The 21464-nt window shown below is 42.0% G+C and overlaps 1 protein-coding gene across 3 annotated transcripts in view; it reads left to right on the top strand.

The window, feature by feature from the left end:
• elp3 (elongator acetyltransferase complex subunit 3) overlaps positions 1 to 21464 on the top strand; it is a 116965-nt gene that overhangs the window by 32993 nt on the left and 62508 nt on the right. For 2 of the 3 annotated variants that reach the window (XM_072560024.1, XM_072560041.1), the window contains 6 exons: positions 2815 to 2914; positions 7020 to 7158; positions 8927 to 8997; positions 18047 to 18110; positions 18538 to 18606; positions 20028 to 20182. In XM_072560024.1, coding sequence (XP_072416125.1) covers positions 2815 to 2914; positions 7020 to 7158; positions 8927 to 8997; positions 18047 to 18110; positions 18538 to 18606; positions 20028 to 20182 — 598 coding nt within the window. Of the gene's footprint in view, positions 1 to 196; positions 291 to 2814; positions 2915 to 7019; positions 7159 to 8926; positions 8998 to 18046; positions 18111 to 18537; positions 18607 to 20027; positions 20183 to 21464 lie in introns of those variants that run through there. The other variant, XM_072560033.1, reaches the window with a different exon arrangement.

The following is a 21464-nucleotide window of genomic DNA, read 5'->3' as shown; positions in this document are numbered from 1 at the left end:
CAGGTATAGGAGGTAGTCCAGTCTCCCACAGTTCAAATCAAGCTCTGCCCCTCACAGCACGCCCCGCCCCTCACATCATACCACGCCCCGCCCCCCCTCATACCACGCCCCCGTTGCCATAGCCCTGACCAGATCGCGTCCGTCCGGTCACGTGATCCACAGCTGTTTCGTTCCGGACTTCGTCTGTTTTGCGACACTCTATCGTTGATTTCACGTCAGTACCGTGCAGTGAGCTCCTGACTTCCGGCAGCTGCTTAAATATTGAAGCATGGGGAAGCCGCGTAGGAAAGGTTGGTTTGTTATTTTATCTTGAAATGTTTCCATTTTCCAGATTATCATTTATTTCTGGAGGTTGTACAAGACACACACCCGCCTCTCACAGTCAGAGAGCCTCCTCAATCTCTATAATATTAATGAACAAGCAAAGATGTCCAAAAGCACCTTTAGTTTTTTTTCTGGTAGTTATCTTCAATTGGACTGAGCAGCTGAAATAAGAATCTTGTCATATCAACTTGTAGTGCCCATGTTATAGAAAAGATACGGTGATTTTGCACCGTATCTTAAAAAGGGTTATAAAAAGGACTCACGACAATAATTACAGAACTGAGAGGTTACACCTGGGAGGAAAGACTGAACAGGATTGAGTTTTTTAGGGAAGAGAAGGCGAGGGGTAACCTGTTATAGATCCTTAAATTATGATCCAGTTTGATAGAGTAGACATAGAGAAGGTATTTCCAAAAGTAAGGGAGAACAGCTGTTGCTTTCTTTTGAAAGCTATGATTAAACCTGCTGCCACAACACTGTTATAGAGATTTACAGCATAGAAGGAGACCTTTCAGTCCAACTCATCCATGCTGACCAGATATCCTAAATTAATCGAGTTCCATTCTCCAGCACTTGGCCCGTATCCCTCTAAGCCCTTCCTACTCATATACGCATCAAGATGCGTTTTAAATACTATATAATTATAACAGTCTCCACCACTTATTCCATACATGCACCAGCCTCTGTTAAAAGGTTGCCCTTAGGTTCCTTTTAAAATTTTCCCCTCTCATGCTAAGCCTATGCTGTCTAGTTCTGGACTCCCTCACCCCAGGGGAAACAATCTTGTCAATTTACACTATCCATGCCCCTCATGATTTTATAAACCTCTATAAGGTCTTCAGCCTTCAGCCTTCAAAGCTCCAGGGAAATGGCTCCAGCCTATTCAGCCTCTCCCAAGAGCTCAAACCCTCCAGCCCTGGCAACATCCTTGTAATTTTCTGAACCCTTTCAAGTTTCACAACATCCTTCCGATAGGAGGGAGACCGGAGAAAAGGCATCTGTACAAGCTTCTTTGATACTTTATCAAAGTTTTCCTCGATGTCCTGACCAATATTTATACCTCAACCAATCCATTAAACAGATGATCTGGTTATTTATCTCTCAGTTGTTTATGGGAGTATAAAAGTATTATAAAAGTATTTCATTGATACTGAATAATTTTGTAATGTTTTGAGAGGTCTTGAAAGATGCAATATAAATGCATTTTTTCCTCTAATTATGGTTATGGTGTATCATTACTCATTATACTTAGTTTGTCTCCAAACATGTCGCTAATGCCTTCCTTCTTTAGTCTGGCTCAGAGGGACTGCCTCTACTTGATTCCGCTGTGCAGTTGTAGCCACAGCATTATGAGCGATAACCTCTTTTCCTACAACTGCACTTAACCTTTAGACTGTCCCAACTTTTGATGTTAGATTCTTCCTCATCTGCATGCTGGTCAAGCCATGATTTTAATCCACTCAAATCACCATACTCTTTATAATCAGTTTCATGCCCTTATCCAGTCTTTCTCAGGTTGATGAATCCATTTGCAACCTTCCTTCCCACCCTTTAAAACCAGGCTGTTTCCAATATCTTCCCTGTGGCAAAGTCTGCCTATTTCCAATTTCATAACATCATCAAACTCTACACCCAGCTCAGTTCATTCTGTCCTCTGAAGTTATTAGATTAGATTCCCTAGAGTGTGGAAACAGGCCCTTCGGCCCAACAAATCCACATCGACCCTCCGAAGAGTAACCCAACCAGTCCCATTTCCGTCTGGCTAATGCACCTAACACTGTGGGCAATTTAGCATGGACAATTCACCTGACCTGCACATCTTTGGACTGTGGGAGGAAACCCACACAGACATGGGGAGAATGTGCAAACTCCACACAGACAGTTGCCCGAGGCTGGAATTAAACCTGGGACCCTGGTGCTGTGAGGCAGCAGTGCTAACCACTGAGCCACCGTACCACCCTACTACTCCATCTGCTACTGAACTGTCATGCGTGCTATTATTTTCACTAGACCTGACTACTCTCGTGCTTGTCTGACTAGCCTCCCATCTTCAACTTTGGATAAAGTTTAGTTATCCGGTTCTTGTCCTGAACTCGGTCAAGTGCTGCTCACGAATAACCCTTATGATTGGTAGGTTGGGAGGCAGTGACCCCAACCTATCCAGTTTAAATTCCTCAAGAATAATCTTTCCCCTCTCTGTTTCTGTAACTTTCTCCACCCTATATTCTTCCCCAACCACACAACCACTTAAGCAACCCCTTGACAATTCTTTTAATCACTCATTGGCGACCTAGTCTTCAGCTATCTTGATACCTAAGCTCTGGAAGTCCCTCTTTAAAAGGACTTAATCTGTCTACATATCTTTCTTTCATTAGACCCTTTTTTGACTTGGCTTCTGGTTACTTGTCCTGCAGTGTCATCCTTTAGCGCCTGGTATATTTCAGTCTGATTACAGCTGTGTGAAATGTCTTAACATTTGACCTTTTACAGTGGAGTTCAGCCATGCTGAGCGGATGATGATGACAATTGCCGATGTCCTCAAGCAGCTGATTGAAGCTCATGAACAGGGGAAGGATGTTAACCTTAACAAGTAGGTATTTGTGCTAAAATGCTTATGCAAGTAGGAAAGTAAGTTGTAAAGATGATATACGGAGGCTACAAAGGGGTATAGATAGGTTTTGTAAATGGGTAAAGATCTGGCAGATGGGCTATAATGTGAGAAAATGTAAATTGTCCATCTTGGCAAGAACAATACAAAAGAAGCATATGGTGAGAAATAGCAGAGGGATCCAAACATCCTTGTGCATGAATTGCAAAAGGCTAGTGTATGGGTGGGGCAATTAATTAGGCAAGCCAATAGAATGTTATCATTTATCATATGGGGAATAGAATACAATATTGTGAACATTATGTTTCAGTTATTGATGGAGCCTCATCTTGAGTACTGAATACTATGTTGTTCTCCTTATTTAAGTAAGGATATAAATGCATTGGAAGCCGTTCAGCAAAAGTTTATTAAACTAATAGAAGAATGGGGTTAGTTGCCTTATGAGGAAAGGTTGGACAGACTAGACCCGTATGTTTTGGAGTTTAGAAAGGTAAAAGACAAACATATAAGATCCTGAGGGATCTTGGCAGAGTGCATGTTGAGTCACTTAACCATTTAAGATAAAGATAAGACTTTTTTTCTGAGGTTTGTGTGTTTGAAGCACCCTTCTTCTTAAGGTAGTGGAAGCAGAGTAATTAGATTATTTATAAGTCAGGAGGTAGATATATTCTTAGTAAACAAGAAGGATAAAGGTGATTGGAGGTGGAAATGTGGATTTGAGTTTCCCGCCACATCAGTCATGATCTGTTTGAATGATGGAGCAGGCTCGACAGGCAAAGGTGCCTGTTTCTGCTTGTACCTTATGATTTTATGTTCTGGACTCAGCCAGTCAGAGGAAAGAATTCTCCCTGTCTACCACATCCAATTTCTTTATTGTAATTCAGCATTGCAGTCGAAACTCTTTAGCGCTTAATTTTGTCTATGCCGAGCGCTTTGTTGTTCAATTGAAATGATTAGATAATTAAAATCTGTTGGTTATTTTTTAAACGGTGAAATAGCTTTGGATTATCAGATGTAAACTGTGCCATGAGTATTGTCAAAATCATCAATATTGTCAGGAAAACAAAAAGGAACTGTAATGTGGTTTACTGCCAGAGTGGTAGGATGCTCATTTTCTGTGCACTAATTCTTCTCCTATGTATACACTTCAAATGTTGATTTTTTTTTTCTCGTTTCTCTGATTTCCCTCCTAGGGACATTTCTCTATATAAACATTTGTTGTTGAATGAACTAAGGCAAGGCTTCATCCCTGCAGTGTTTTGTTCATAAGTGCAAAGCTAGGGTTAACATATCCATGTCAAATTGCACATTTTCAACTAACAGTAAGCATCATCCAAAAAATGCAGGTGGTCTGCTTTCCTGGGACCTGACCTGATCTGATTCAGACAGATTTATAAAGTCAGGGGATAGATTTTTGAAGGAAATTATTTATTTTCATTGAGGATCATGTCTACATTGGGGAACCAGTCTGTAGTTAACTGGAGATGCCCCTATGACCTTCACCTGTGCTAATTTCAATGGTTTCCCTCCACAGGCAAACAGGCCATCAAAATTCCAGGGCAGATATCTAATACTAACTTTTCTTCCTACTGTCAGACACTAAAATATAGGTATATAGTCTGTTAAGACACAATTAGAAATTATATTTTTTTACTGATGTATTGCTTGTAGTGTTCAGTCCAGTGCAAGTAGCCATGTCTAAAGTGGAATGTTAAACCACAGAGTGGTGGAGAACAGATATCATTACTGCACATAGTCAGTGAATGGATCAGATTGAAATACTACACCTGGGTTTAAAAAAATATCAAATAGATCCAGTACATGCAGAGAGACTGATTATTAGAAAAATTCTGAATTCCTGATACCCAGGAGTGACACCATCCCTTAGTGTGAAGCTATAAGGCGGGTATTGGGTCATGAGCCTTGAAGTTAGCAAGATTGTCTGAGATATTCTTGTGCAGTCCTGGCTATTGTTGCATAGGAACAAGAGTCGGCCATTCAGCCCCTTGAGCCTGGTTCACCATTCAGTGAGATCATGGCTGATCAGTGCTGTACCAATCTGTGCTGCTTAATTTTTCAACTTATTTTCTTAATTAAAACTGTGTTCTTGCTGCAAAACATAGAACATAGAAAAATACAGCGCAGTACAGGCCCTTTGGCACTCGATGTTGCGCCGAGCACACCTAACCTACACTAGCCCACTATCCTCCATATGCCTATCCAATGCCTGTTTAAATGCCCATAAAGAGGGAGAGTCCACCACTGCTACTGGCAGGGCATTCCATGAACTCACGACTCGCTGAGTAAAGAATCTACCCTTAACATCTGTCCTATACCTACCACCCCTTAATTTAAAGCTATGCCCCCTCGTAATAGCTGACTCCATACGTGGAAAAAGGTTCTCATGGTCAACCCTATCTAAACCCCTAATCATCTTGTACACCTCTATCAAGTCATCCCTAAACCTTCTTTTCTCCAATGAAAACAGCCCCAAGTGCCTCAGCCTTTCCTCATACGATCTTCCTACCATACCAGGCAACATCCTGGTAAACCTCTTCTGCACCCGTTCCAGTGCCTCCACATCCTTCCTATAGTATGGCGACCAAAACTGCATATAATACTCCAGATGCGGCCGCACCAGAGTCTTATACAACTGCAACATGACCTCAGGACTCTGGAACTCAATTCCTCTACCAATAAAAGCCAGTACGCCATATGCCTTCTTCACTGCACTATTTACCTGGGTGGCAACTTTCAGAGATCTGTGTACATGAACACCAAGATCCCTCTGCTCATCCACACTACCAAGTATCCGACCATTAGCCCAGTACCCCACCTTTTTGTTACTCATACCAAAGTGAATCACCTCACACTTACCTACATCGAACTCCATTTGCCACCTTTCTGCCCAGCTCTGCAGCTTATCTATATCCCGCTGTAACCTGACACATCCTTCCTCACTGTCAACAACTCCACCGACTTTCGTATCATCCGCAAAACTTAAATAATCTATCCCTGGTCGTACTCTGTATACCGCAATAAAGCGCATCACATTCCTAACCTGGAATTAGGAGTCTAACAATGATCATGAAACCATTATCAATTGTCAAGAAAAACCGTAATGTTCGCTAATGTCCTGTAGGGAAGGAAAGTACCATCCTTACCTGTTCTGGCCTACATGTGACTCCAGACCCACGTCAATGTGATTGACTTTGAACTGCCCTTTGAGCAATAAATGCTGACTTAGTCAGTGTTGCCCACATCCCATGAATGAATTTAAAAGAAAACTTGTATTTTCGTAGCGCCCTTAATGCAGTGAAACATCCCAGGGCACTTTACAGGAATGTAAACAGATGAAGTAACACTGAGACGCAAAAGGAAATATTGGTAGAGGTGACCATAAGCTTGCTCAGGGTTGGGTTTTAAGGAACATATTAAAGGAAGGAGTCTGAGGAAGGGATTCCAGACTTTAATACCCAGGCAGCTGAAGACATGACTAGCAGTCGTGCAGCAATTAAAATTGGATGTGCTCAAGAGATCATAGAGGGGAGTCGAGAGTGTGGTGCTGGAAAAGCACAGTAGGTCAGGCAGCACCTGAGGAGCAGGAGAATTGACATTTTAGGCATAAGCCCTTCATCAGGAATCCAAAATTATGCCCAAAATGTTGATTCTCCTGCTCCTCGGATGCTGCCTGAGCTGCTGTGCTTTTCCAGCACCACACTCTCAACTTTGATCTCCAGCATCTGCAGTCATCACTTTTTCCTAGATCATAGAGGGGAGCTTGGATCTTAGAATCAGGATCATACTAACAGAAATTGTAACAGTAGAGAAAGCAATGCTGATGAAGAGATTATTGAACAGTGGTCAGTTGAATCCCAGGCTCTTTCTAGCAGTGATGTCAGACTGTGAATTGGTATCCTGCAGGGACAGCAAGTTAGAGTCCCAGTCTGACAGCTTTGTAATGCCTGTCTCTAGCTACCGATTGATCTGGATCCAATGGAATTGGGTGCTGCTAGTTTGAGATTCCTATCTATTGTTTATGTGCTATCTATCTTTTAATGTTTGATCCTCGCTCTTTTTTTTAAAGAATGAAAACAAAAACTTCATCCAAGTATGGACTGACTTCACAACCTCGTCTTGTGGACATCATTGCAGCTGTGCCCCCTCAGTACAAAAAAGTGCTAATACCAAAACTGAAAGCAAAACCCATCCGGACAGCCAGTGGGGTAAGCAATAAAACAATCTATATTGGATTGAAATAAAATGATGGCATATATGCTGACAAATATGCAGAGACAGCATGTCAAATAGAAAGAATCATGTTGTGAGTTCACTCTTGAACTGTTGAGTGATCTCATTTTATGAAGCTAAATCTTATTCTGAGTTTGTCCTAATTGTCTTTCTTTATTATATTGGCAGTCTGTCAGCTCAGCTCTAGCACACTTCTGACTTAAGTTTTTCAGGCTAGTGTCCTAGACCCATCCATCTTTAGTTGCTTCATTAATGATCTTTTCTTCAGCATAAGGTCAGAAGTGGGGATGTTTGTTCATGCTTACAAAATGTTCAGTACCTTTCATGACTCCTTATACATGTTCAAATGCAGCAACACCTAGATATTGTTCAGATTTGGACTGACAAATGGCAAACAACGTTTGTCCCACAAAAGGGCTAGGCAATGGCCTTCTTCAAAAAGGGAGAATCGAACCATTGCTTACTGACATTCAATGGCATTGCTATCACTGAAGCCTCAACTGTCAACATCCTAGAGGTTACCATTAAGCAGAATCTGAACTGAACTAGCCATATACATACTGTGGCTATAACAGCAGGTCAGAGGCTAGAATACTGCAGTGAGTAATTCCTCTCCTGACTCCCCACAGTCTATCCCCAACTACAAAGCACATGTCAGCTGGATAAGTGCAGTTCCAGCACACTCAAGAAACTTAATACCATTCAAGACAAAGCAGTCAATTTGATTGGCATCACATCCACAAACATTCACTATCTCCACCACCAAAGCTCAGAGACAGCAGTGTGTACCATCTATACGATGCAATGCAGAAATTCACCAAGGTTCCTTAGATAGCATTTTTGAAACCCACAACTACTGCTGTCTCAAAGGACAATGATGGCAGATATATTGGATCATCACCACCTACAAATTCCCTTCCAAGCCACTCCTCATCCTGACTTAGAAATATGTCACCATGCTGCAGTGTTATTGGTTCAGAATCCTAGATTGGTTCAGAATCTCCCCTCCACACTAAATGACAGCAGCAGTTCAAGAAGGCAGCTCACCACCACCTTCTTATTGGTGACAAGGTATGGACAGTAAATGCTGGCCCACCCAGGAACACCAACATACCATGAATTAATGATTTTTTTTAAAAACCCTATAAACACATCTGTTCCTTATTATCTCAGCATTTGCCAGCTGAGCCCATGAATCAAATCAAATTGCATTCCATTCTAACGGTTTGCCCTATTTGTTGGTTCACATATCCAAATTTGGATTTGAGAGCTGGGTGTTTATTGCAAAATGCCAATACATTTGGTGATACCAGTTGAACGATCTGCGTGATGAGGGGCCTTCAGAGAGAAGACTGTAAACAGGAAATGACTGATCACAGAGACAGATGTTGGCTGAATCCTTACTGCTGAAGGGACTTTTCCTCATATGACAACAGCCTTTCAATCTGATGTCATATGAACTCTGTTTCTTCTTTCACAGCTACTTAATCTGCTGAATTCTTTCAGCACTTTTTGTTTTTATTTGAAACTTGCCACATTTTGTTTTGGGCTTTCAATTTCTTTGGTGATTGTAAAGAGTGCAAATCGTTCTTCTAGGGATTGAACCGAGAGATATGGTGCATATATTTTGGGCATCATGCCCTCGGTTACTAGCTTCTGTCTTGAACTCAGAGCAGCTCTGCTAATTTACATCATGGTGCAGCTATTTGTCTCTCTCAGACTCTCTCTTTCCTCTGTACACAGATTGCAGTGGTTGCAGTGATGTGTAAACCACACCGATGCCCTCACATCACCTTCACAGGAAACATTTGTGTGTAAGTTTTGTCCTCTGATTTGAAGCTCCCTCACATCTGCTCTGATTTTTGTTTAAGTAACTTTAGTTTATTTGCTGTTCAGCTCTTAATTCAGTTACTAGAAGCAACACGGTTTATCAGTTGAGTTATCATTCAAAGTCAGTGTTTGAAAGCACAGTGGATGACTGGGGGAAGTTTGTTCCTAAATGCTCCAGTTCTTTCACTATTCAAAGCACATTCGTCTTTGCATCCAGATTCCCCATAGTGGAGTAATGAAAACAGGGCACTCTCTAGTCTTGTACAAAGTTGCTGTGGCTTTAGCATTACATTAACAATAGTAGTAATTCCAGTGGTCCAGGAAGCAAAAATATACTATCAACGATGATCTGCATCAACTGATGGACAAAGGTTCTGCAGGGCCTGAGCAGGTTTATTGTTTTCCTTTCACTCAGTTTGGCCAGTGGAGTACTTTATTAAGAGAAAACCAGCAACACCAGCCTTGTTGAAGGTATTGGTGTTGCAGAGTTTCAATGAAGTTTGTGATTTTTGGAGAAGACTTGTAGCTCAGATTGTGGATCAGTTGTAAGCTTGCTCGCTGTGCTGGTCGATTTGTTCTCAGACGTTTCATCACTATGTTAGGTAACATCATCAATAAACCTCCGATGAAGCACTGGGTTCTGTCCCAATTGCTATTTATGTGTCTTGGGTCTGTTGTGGTGGGTGACATCACTTCCGGTTCTTTTTCTGAGAGGTTGGTAAATGGGATCCAAATCAATGTTTGTTAATTGAGCTCTGGCCTCTAGGAATTCCCGGGCATGTCTTTGTTTAGCCTGTCCCAGGATGGATTAATTGTCCCAGTTGAACTGGTGTCCCTCTTTGTCTGTGTACTAGCTTTAGTTGGTCATGTCTTTTGGTGGCTAGTTAGTGCTCGTGTATCCTGGTGGCTAGTTTCCTGCCTGGCTGTCCAGCGTAATGTTTGTTGCAGTCCTTGTAGGGTACTTTGTATATGACGCTTGTTCTGCTAGTTGTTGGTACTTGGTCCTTTAAATTCATCAGGAGCTGTTTCAGTGTGGTGGTAGGTTTGTGGGCTACCATGCTGCCTAGGGGCCGGAATAGTCTGGTCGTCATCTCCGAGGTGTCTTTAATGTGTGGCAGGGTGGCTAGAGTCTCTGGGCGTGTTGTGTCTTCTTGTTTAGGTCTATTGTGTAGGAATCAGTGGACTGCGCTTATCGGATACCCATTGTTCCTAATGCTTTGTATACGTGGTTTTCCTTGACTTCTTAGTTCCTGTGTTCTGCAGTGTGTTATGACTCATTTAAATAATGTCCTGATGCAGCTCCATTGTGGTTGTTGGGATGATTGCTCCTGTCATCTGGTCAGTTTGTGTGACTTTCCTGTAGACGCTGGTCTGCACCTCTCCATTGTCTTTTTGTTCTACTGTGAATTCCAGGAAGGGGTTATCTATTATTGTTCTCTTCCTCTTGATGAACTTTATACCAGTAAGAATGTTGTTTATATGTTTGTGGGTTTCTTCTAATTTGTTGCATTTCATGATGACAACGGTGTCATCCACATAGTGGACCCAAAGTTTGCACTGGATTGTGGATATATGCTGTTCATTCTAACTTCTGCATAACTGCCTCTGCTGAGAGTCCTGATATTGGTGATCCCATAGGCATCCCGTTGATTTATTTGTAGATCTTGTTGTTGAAGGTGAAGTGGTTTGTGAGGCACAGATCTACTAGTTTGAGGCTGCTGTCCTTGCTGGTGGAGTTGGTGCTGTCAGGTGTTTGTGTCCTTGGTTTGTCTGGCCTTGAGCCTTGTGTTTCTTGAGGAAACTTCACAAGACATGTAAAATTAAGAAGACAGACCTCCAAAGAATGAAACCTGAAGAATCCAACATATCCCATTTCTATGTATTACCAAAGGTCTCCCCCCACCCAAACCCATAGTTTCACTTCCCGGCACACCGACATACAGACTAGCAAAGGAACTGCAGCATTAACTAAAACACATAACAGAACACTTGAGCCACTCCATCCACTCCACCCAGGAATTCCTTAACATCAAAGACACCAAGATAGAGGACGACAAGATGTTTGAATTCATGTATCGCTGAACATTGGAGTGCATCTGGGAAAAGTAACAAACGGTGAAATTCACAACCGATCTTGGAGGAACCTGTTTGGGAGAGGTCCCAGCACAGAAACAGATAAGGGAATAGTTTTAAGTGTGGCCATACTATAAATCTGCAATAGTGAATAGAGTGGGTTCTTTCTTGATTATATGTTTTATTAAGATATGTCTCTTGATTAAACTTGAAAATATATGCCATAAGTATTAAGTTAGTCTGGAGCAGTGTTTTGGAAAGGAATAAGATAGTGCTATTTTCTGAGTCTAAGATTGAAAGAAGCAAAAGTGGCCTTTCGTAGAGTGACCTGCTCTTCTTGTCGGATGTGGGAGTTTAGGAAGAGTTTACTGGTTACTGAGGATTGTATCTGCAATAAATGCCATTGATTGCAAATCCTATCATATTGGATGGATCGGTTGGAGAGACAGTTAGAGGCAATGAGGAATTTACAAAAGCAAGGGGGTGTGTTGGATGGCAATTATAAGAAGGGAGAAAAGCTGCAGATACAGTCAGGTAGATGGGTTAATCCCAGGAAGGGTAAGAGGAGTAGGCAGGTAGTATAGGAGTCTTCTATGGCTACCCCATTTCAAACAAGTATGCTGTTTTGGAAAATGTTGGGGTAATGGATTCTCAGGGGAATGTAGCACGAATAGCCAAGTTTCTGGTATCGAGACTGGCTCTAATGTAATGAGGGGTACGTTGGATTCCAAAATATCAATTATGTTAGAGGGCTCTGTAGTCCAAGGCACAGACAAATGTTTCTGTGGACAGCAGTGAAAAAATCAGAATGGCGTGTTGCCTCCCTGGTGCCAGGATCAAGGATGTCTCTGAGAGGTTGCAGAATGTTCTCCAGGGGTAGAGGGCCCAGCAGAAGGTCATTGTACACCTTGGAACTAACGGCATACGAAGGGAAAAGGATGTGATTCTGAAGGGAGATTACAGAGTTAGGCAGGAATTTAAAAAGGAGAGTGTAATATCTGGATTACTCCCAATGCTTTGAGCTAGTGAGGGAAGGAATAGGAGGATAGAGAATGAATGCATGGCTGAGTAGCTGGTGTGTGGAATCTCTTTTGGGGTAGAAGTGACCTGTACAAGAAGGACGGATTGCACTTGAATTTGAAGAGGGCTAATATACTGGCAGGGAGATCTGCTAGAGCTGCTCAGGAGGATTTAACCTAGTAAGGTGAATGGGACCGCCAGGGAGATTATGAGGAAAGAGATCAATCTGAGACTGGTACAGTTGAGAAAAGAAGCGAGTCAAACAGTCAGAGCAAACAGGAGAATAAGGTAGCACTGACAAATTAAACTGCATTTATTTCAATGTAAGAGGCCTAACAGGGAAGGAAGATGAACTCAGGGCATTGTTACAAACATGGGACTGGGACATCATAGCAATTACAGAAACGTGGCCCACGGATGGGCAGAATTGGCAGCTTAATGTTCCAGGATACAAATGCTGCAGGAAGGTCAGAAAGGGAGGCAAGAGAGGAGCGAGAGTGGTGTTTTTGATAAGGGATAGCAATACAGCTGTACTAAGGGAGGATATGCCCGGAAATACATCCAAGGAAATTATTTGGATTGAACTAAGAAATTAGAAAGCGATGATCACCTTATTGGGATTGTATTATCGACTCCATAATAGTTAGTAGGAAATTGAGAAACAGATTTGTAGGGTGATCTCGGATATCGTAAGAATAATAGGGTGGTTATGGTACGGGATTTTAACTTTTGAAACATAGACGGGCTGCCATAGTGTTAAGGGTTTAGATGGAGAGGAATTTGTTAAGTATGTACAAGAAAATTTTCTGATTCAGTATGTGGATGGATCTACTAAAGAAGATGCAAAACTTGACCTACTCTTGGGAAATAAGGCAGGGCAGGTGACTGAGGTGTCGGTGGGGGAGCATTGACTAGAGAAAGTGAGGTTATGATTAAGAGAAAAAGGAAGCATATGTTAAGTATAGACAAGATAGATCAAGTGAATCCTTAGAAGAGTAGAAAGGCAGTAGGAGTATACTTAAGAGGGAAATCAGGTGGGCAAAAAGGGGACTTGTGATAGCTTTGGCAGATAGAGTTAAGGAGAGTCCAAAGAGTTTTTACAAATACATTAAGGACAAAAGGGTAACTAGGGAGAGAATAGGGCCCCTCAAAGGTCAGCAAGGCGGCCTTTGTGTCGAGGCGCAAAAGATGGGGGAGATACTAATCGACTTTTTCGCATCAGTATTTACTGTAGGAAAGACATGGAAGGTAGGCAAATAGATGGTGACATCTTGACAAATGTCCATATTACAGAGCAGGAAGTGCTGGATGTCTTGAAACGCATAAAAATGGATAAATCCCCAGGACCTGATCAGGTGTACTCTAGAACTCTGTGGGATGCCAGGGAAGTGATTGCGGGGCTCCTTACTGAGATATTTGTATCATCGATAATCACAGGTGAGGTGCCGGGAGACTGGAGGTTGGCTAAAGTGGTGCCACTATTTAAGAAAGGTGGTAAGGACAAGCCAGGGAAATATAGACCAGTGAGCCTGACCTCAGTGGTGGGCAAGTTGTTGGAGGGAATCCTGAGGGACAGGATGTACATGTACTTGGAAAGGCAAGGACTGATTAGGGATAGTCAACATGGTTTTGTGCATGGCAAATCATGTCTCACATGACCCCGTACCAACAACCAGCAGAACAAGCGTCATATACAAAATACCCGACAAGAACTGCAACAAACATTGCATTAGACAGACGGGCAGGAAACTAGCCACCAGGATACATGAGCACTAACTCATCACCAAAAGACATGACCAAGTATTGCTAGTATCCATACACACAGACAAAGAGGGACACCAGTTTAACTGGGACAATACAACCATCCTGGGGCAGGCTAAACAAAGACATGCCCGGGAATTCCTAGAGGCCAAAGCTCAATTAACAAACATTGATTTGGATTCCATTTACCAGTCTCTCAGAAAAAGAACCGGAAGTGATGTCACCCACCACAACAGACCCAAGACACATAAATAGCAATTGGGACAGAACCCAGTGCTTCATCGGAGGTTTATTGATGATGTTACCTAACATAGTGATGAAATGTCTGAGAACAAATCAACCAGCTCAGCGAGCAAACTTACAATCTTCACTGAAGTGCCTGTCCTTTGGTTCCAGGAATTTGTTAGTTTGCAAAAATTACAACAAACGTATAGATGGTCATGACCATGAAGATGGTTGTTGCAAGTGTTGGTCTTGTTCTAGAAGTGTTAATGGTATCAAATTAGGTAAAGGGGCTGTTCAGAGAGATCTGGGTGTTCTTGTACACCAGTCAATGAAGGCAAGCATGCAGGTACAGCAGGTCGTGAAGAAGGCTAATAGCATGCTGGCCTTCGTAACAAGAGGGATTGAGTATAGAAGCAAAGAGGTGCTTCTGCAGCTGTACAGGGCCCTGGTGAGACCACACCTGGAGTACTGTGTACAGTTCTGGTCTCCAAATTTGAGGAAAGACATTCTGGCTATTGAGGGAGTGCAGCGTAGGTTCACGAGGTCAATTCCTGGAATGGCAGGATTGCCTTACACGGAAAGACTGAAGCGACTGGGCTTGTATACCCTTGAGTTTAGAAGACTGAGAGGGGATCTGATTGAAACGTATAGGCTTATGAAAGGATTGGACACTCTGGCAGGAGGGAACATATTTCCGTTGATGGGGGAGTGCCGAACCAGAGGACACAACTTAAAAATACGGGGTAGACCATTTAGGACAGAGATGAGGAGAAACTACTTCACACAGAGAGTGGTGGCTGTGTGGAATGCTCTGCCCCAGAGGGCAGTGGAGGCCCAGTCTCTGGATTCTTTTAAGAAAGAATTGGATAGAGCTCTTAAAGATAGTGGAGTCAAGGGGTATGGAGATAAGGCTGGAACAGGATACTAATTAGGAATGATCAGCCATGATCATATTGAATGGCGGTGCAGGCTCGAAGGGCAGAATGGCCTACTCCTGCATCTATTGTCTATTGTCTATTGTCTATTGTTAACGTTGAGGTTAAGTCACAGGCAGTCAGGGTAGAAATTTTCCATGTGCAGACCTTCTTTTATCCCTCTTTAGATAATGAGCAGTGCCAGAATATATTGGAGGATTAGAAATATTGCCCTTGGTTAAATGTGAGGAGAAGAGTAAACCAGGCAATTAGATGCCAGTCATTTTAATAATAGTGGTGGCAAAACATTGATTTTGTTTTGTTTAAATAGCTACCTTTAAAAATGGAGTAACCAAAGGAAAGGCAACATGGAGCAAACCATACTTGACTAACTTGATTCATGTATTTTACAGCAAACATGGAGGATAGCTGATACCACTGCTGTTGTGTATGTGATGTTCAAAACGATTTTAGTAAAGTACACATATTTACTTGTCACCAGTATGTATACAAGATTGCCTCAGCAATTAAAAACATAATAAATTGGATTTTAATCGCCAGACTGGAGAGAATTATTTTATTTATATATATGAGTTATTTTTCATTTATATATTATATAAATAAATAAATAATACCTCTCAAGGCCACTGGAAATTCTGAAATACACTAATCGCTTGGGCTTAGTCATGCAGGCATAATTTCAAAATGTATAGATGGCACAATTCAATGAGGAAGGTAATAGATTTCAAGAGGACATAGACAGGATGGTAAAATGGGCAGACAAATGTCAGGTTCCGCCTTTCTGTACGTTCATAGCTGATCTTTGACCTGAATTTATTTTTGTGCCCTAGCTCCATATTCCTCACTTGATGTTGGAATCCAAAAAAAATCTTTGAATGCATTCACTCACTGGATCCCACAGCTTACTTGATATATTAATTCCAAAGATCCACAATTCCACAGTCAATGTTGTAGTCCTTTGGTCTATCATGTCCATGTCAGTAAATCTTTGTGTGAAGAAATTTCTCCTCATCTCAGCACTGAATGACCAACTTAGTATTACATTGCCTAACTGGTAACTTGACAGGGGAATCATTCCCTGCACAGCCCCTCTACACTGTCAAACCTTCCTCAGAAGTGTATGATTCAATCTGATAACTTCTCATTCAGCTGAAGTCCAGAAAGTATGCACTCATTCTGTTCTGTGCTCATTCTAAGAATCATTCTAGTGAACCTCGCTCTACCCCTTCTAAGGCAAGTACATTCATTGTTAAACATGAATACCAAAACCTGTATGCAGTAATCTGGGTGCATCACAAAAGCTCTATACAGTTCTACCAAGATGTCCTAACTCATGTCGTTCATCCCTCTTCCTGTAAGATATAGAAGCAGATGTAGACCTTCAGCCATCCAGTCTGCTCCACCATTCAATAAAATTGTGACTGACCTGATAAACCTTAACTCCACTTACCTGCCTCCTACCCATAACCCCTGATTCCTTCACTGATTAAAAACCTGTCTATCTCAGCCTTCATTATACTGAATAAATACCCCAGCCTCAATAGCCCTCTGGGGTAAAGCACACCACAAATTCGCAGCCTTCTGAGAAAAGAAATTCCTCCTAGTCTCTGTCCTAAATGTGTGACCCTTTGTTCTAAGATTATACCTGCTGGTCCTTGATTCTCCCATAAAGATTCTCTTACACTAATCAAATTGGCCTTCTGCATCTACCCTGTCAAGTGCTCTAAGAATGTTGTATGTTTCATTAAAGTCATCTCTCATTCTTCTATATCCCAACAAATGCAGGCACAATTGACTCAACACTGCCTCATAAACAGTCCCTCCACGCCCTAGTATCAACTAATGAACATTCTCTAGACAGTCTCCAATGCTAACATATCTTTCCTTAGATAAGGGGTCCAAAACTGTTAACTGTTCCAGCTGTAGTGAGACTCGTGTCTTATACAGTTTTAACAAAATCTCCCTAATTTTATACTCTATTCCCTTTGAAATAAAGGCCAGCATTTCATCTGCTGAACTTGAATACAAGCTTTTTGTGAATCATAGGTGAAGATTCTCAAATACCTCTTCTGTAGTTTTCTGTAGTTCTTTCTCCTCTTCTTCTTGCCAAAATGCATAATGCCTTTGAATCCTTGAATATCCCCTTGACTAAAAACCATCATAGAATTTACCTTCCCAATTGCTTGGAGCCATCCATCTGTTAACTTTTATGCTTTCTGCACAGTTGATTCATCAGAATGTTCCAGGGATGACTGATTACAGTTACATTAATTGAATAATCATGTTAAAATTAATGAAGAGTATAACTAAACACTGTTGCTGGTGACTGAAGGATTGATAGCCAGAAGGTCCAAATTTAAAGTGAATGGCAAAAGAACCAGAGGTCACATGAAGAAAAGTATTTAGAGGGCAACCTCAATTATCCAAATTTCGGATTATCCAAACAAGATCTCAAGGTCTCATGCTTGGGTAAATTGTCTTATCTGAACATTCAATTGCCAAAACAAAATACTCCCCGCCCATGCCATTCAGACAATCGAGTTTGCCCTGAGTATGCAGTAAATGGTTAGGTTTTGTATTTACTGCTTAACAGGATGGTAGGTTCACATTCAATTGTCATGTTTCTAAAGAAAATTGGACAGATACTTAAAAAAGAAAAAAAGACCCAAAGAAATGGGGAAAGAGGGGAAGCCATGAGTCTAATTGTTCTCTGAGAGCCCTAGCGTAGACTTGATTGACAAATAACCTCCTGTCCTATACTATTTCTAAGATTCTATAAGTTGCATGACTTGGGTGGAGCAGAATGCAAATGACTCATTCCAAACCATCATGGAATGAGGAATTGAGACTGTTTGTCAAAAATTGAAAATCAATTATTTTATAGAACTGATCAGTTTCCATTGTACAGAAAGTCATGAGAAGAAATAGCTAGCTGATACAGAGCAAGAAGATCTAAACACACACATTGTCTGACAAAAATGGTTTGGGTATAAAACTAAAACTTAGTTTTGAATTCCAGATACTGCCCTGGGGGTCCAGATTCAGACTTTGAATATTCAACTCAATCTTACACAGGGTATGAGGTAAGAAACACGTGTTACCAGCACTCTGGGCAATTTACCAACAATCGCCTGGTGTCTTTCAAACTACTTGGTATCAGTAAGTTTGGCATGCATGCACGGATTAGGGAAGGCGTGTGGAGAGGAGTAGGAGTTGGAGCAGGTCGTGGAGATGGTGCAATACACACATGGGACAGCGGCAGGGAGGAGGCTTACATGCATACCTTCCTCCCCCCATATCCACTGCTGCCATTACACGTCCTCTTTCAAAATATATAATGTTTATGTTCATGTAAAATCTGAAAAGCCAAAATGATTTCTGATTATTACCATGCTGGTGATAATCACCCAGCTGGTGAATTGTCTACTAAATCTAATATTCTGTAAGGACTGTTTTTGTTTGCAAGCTTGCCCAATTTTGAGCATTATACCTGTATTCCCTTCAAAATAGCCAACCTCAATGAGAGCCATACGTGCAAGATATGACCCCTACTTACAAACAAGACACCGCGTGGAGCAGGTATGTTCAGTACAAGGTTTGTCATTTGCCTCTGTCGGAGGGATCAAAGACCGTCCATCTCTCTCTCCCTCTCTTTCTCCCCCACATACTTTGCTTGGAGTTATACACAGAACTGTACCCCAAACCTCCCTGCCCCAGATAACCTGTCCAACATTGTCCTGTACTGGGCAAAGGTGGAAGCTGTCAAAATTTTGCAGTAAAAAGTTGTGTGCGTGTATGTGCTATTTGGAGACTCACCCCCCAAAAGACACCAGCAGCAGTCTTGTTGGGCGGGAGGGGTGTGTTGGACGGGGTTGGGGGCGGGGGGGGCAGTGTTGATCAGGGTTGGGAGGCGGGTGGGAGCAGTGTTGGATTGGGTGGGGTGGGGGGGGTGCTTGTGCGGTGTGCTGCTGCATCATCTCCTGAATGGGGAGCAGACTTAAAAAAACTCAGAGCCCCAGAGGAAAAGCATTTAATCAATTAACCGAGTAATCGAGTATCCAAATGAAATAGTGCTCACCCATTTCGTTTGGATTATCGAGGTTCCTTTGTATTTGAAATTATGGCGCCATCACCCTGTGTTTCATGTGACATTCCATATATGAGAGATGTTAATTTGCAGAGCTTTGACTGTGGTTATAGTTGGAGTGTGTTAATTATGTTTGATATCAAAATCAAGCAGTGAAGCAGCTTTATTGGTCCCAGCTCTTGAACTGGTGTCTGATCTCTCTCTGGAAGGGTCTGTCTGGTGGTCTTGGCTGCTTTTCAACAGGGAAATGTAAAACAATGATTAAAGTATAAAGTGGAAAAGATTCTTGGTGAAATGGCAAGGTATGTGTTGGTGACCCACAGCAGTACCTATTTTGGGATAAGGAACTGGGAGGACTTGATCAAAAACCATGGAAATAGGGGCAGGAATAGGGCTTAGACTCTTGAGCTTGCTTTGCTATTTAATAAGATCATATTGATTTCTGACCTCAACTGCATGGTCTTATTTGCAAACCTTGATGCCATTGAGTAAAAAATATATTGATTTCAGCCTAACGTATGCAACACTGAGTATCCACAACCCTTTGGTACGAAGAATAACAAATAATCATAAACCTCCAAATGAAATAACTTTCATTTCAGTCCTGTGTAGCTGACCCCATATCCAGAGACCCTTAGCTTTTCATTCTCCATGCGGGGAATCAACATCCTAATAACTAATTGGTCAAGGTTTCTCAGCAGTAATTATGTAATCTAGATTTTGCATGTTGTGTCGGCTCAATGAGCAGTCATGGAGCAGTGTTGCATGTTCCAAATGATATTTAGAGGAAATGTGAATGTGAAGCAAAGTTTTAGTACTGTAATTAACAGTAATGTAAACAAGTCACTGCATTCAGGCTTGCTGATGTGATATTTCTACTCTCTACTTTTCCTCCATTTCTCTCGTATTTTAGTTGAAACAGTTGGGACACAGTGTGGACAAGGTTGAGTTCATTGTGATGGGTGGGACTTTTATGGCACTACCAGAAGAATACAGGGATTACTTCATCCGTAATCTGCATGACGCTCTCTCTGGTCACACCTCCAACAATGTGGCAGAGGCTGTCAAGTAAGTAATGAGTTTAAAGATTTTCATTGGATCGATGAAATAGAAAACATCTTGTTTTATTGGACTTGGAGACTGTGATAGATGTGTGTTGCTTGGATCTGTTCCTCTGCTGATTTCATTGGTTGAAATACTGGTTGTAGAATTGCCTCACTCCCAACCTCACATATACACACGCAGGCACGCACACTCTTACATATGCACGCAGGTGCATGCGCGCACACACTTTCCAAGTCTGTTCATTCATGCAATGTTTGGATCATGATGTGCTCAATTCCTGAAAATCACTTGCTATTCCTGCAGTAGCCATTCATTTCCAGCAGAGGGAAGCCCAAATCCTCTCAACTGCTAACTTTGTCTCTTCAGACACAATGACACAATCTCACAGCTTCTCACATAACATGAACTGTAAACCCTCTTAGCTGTGATGTCAACTAGCTGACTGATAGCTAACTTTGAGTCCTCACATGTACTGGCATTAGTTGTGACACCCACAGTTACTGGCCTACATTTAGCCACAAATACAGTGGCTCAATAGTTAGCACTGTTGCCTCAGCGCAAGGGACCTGGGTTCGATTCTAGCCTCGGGCGACAGACTGTGTGGAGTTTGCATGTTCTCCCCGTGTCTGTGTGGTTTCCTCCGGGTGCTCCAGTTTATTCCCACAGTCCAAAGATGTGCAGCTTAGGTGAATTGGCCAGGCTAAATTGTCCATAGTGTTCAGGGATGTGTAGGCTAGGTGCATTAGTCAGGAACAAATGTGGAGTAATAAGGTCGGGGCGAATGGGTCTGGCTGGGTAATGCTTCGGTGGATCAGTGTGGACTTATTGGGCAGAAGGGCATGTTTCCACATTGTAGGGATTCTATGATTACCGAGGAACTGATGTTAGCTAGCTGTGGGGCCTACTCTGTCCTGAAAGGCAAATCCTCATCTTAAAAAATGTGCCCCGTAATTCTGGACTTCACCTCAAGGTGAAATATCTTTTCCATGTCCAACTTGTCAAGACCATTCAGGATCTTATGTACTTCAGTCAAGTCACCCCTCACTCTTCTAAACTTAACTGGAAGCTAGTCTATCTAACTTGTCCAACCTTCTGGGAGTATGGGCTCTGAAAAACTTGAACAGAGGCCACATCACTCCTTCATGGTTTCTTTCTGTTCATTGCCTTCTCTCCTGTCTGTCTCTCTTCCTCTCTAATCCTACTTTTCCAACATCATTCAGTTTTGAAGAGTTATATCAGATTCGAAACATTAACCCTGTTTCTCTCTCCACAGATGCTGCCAGAG

Source organism: Chiloscyllium punctatum, chromosome 3, assembly GCF_047496795.1.
Source record: "Chiloscyllium punctatum isolate Juve2018m chromosome 3, sChiPun1.3, whole genome shotgun sequence".
NCBI classification, from domain to species: domain Eukaryota; kingdom Metazoa; phylum Chordata; class Chondrichthyes; order Orectolobiformes; family Hemiscylliidae; genus Chiloscyllium; species Chiloscyllium punctatum.
This window is presented reverse-complemented; position numbering and strand designations above follow the sequence as displayed.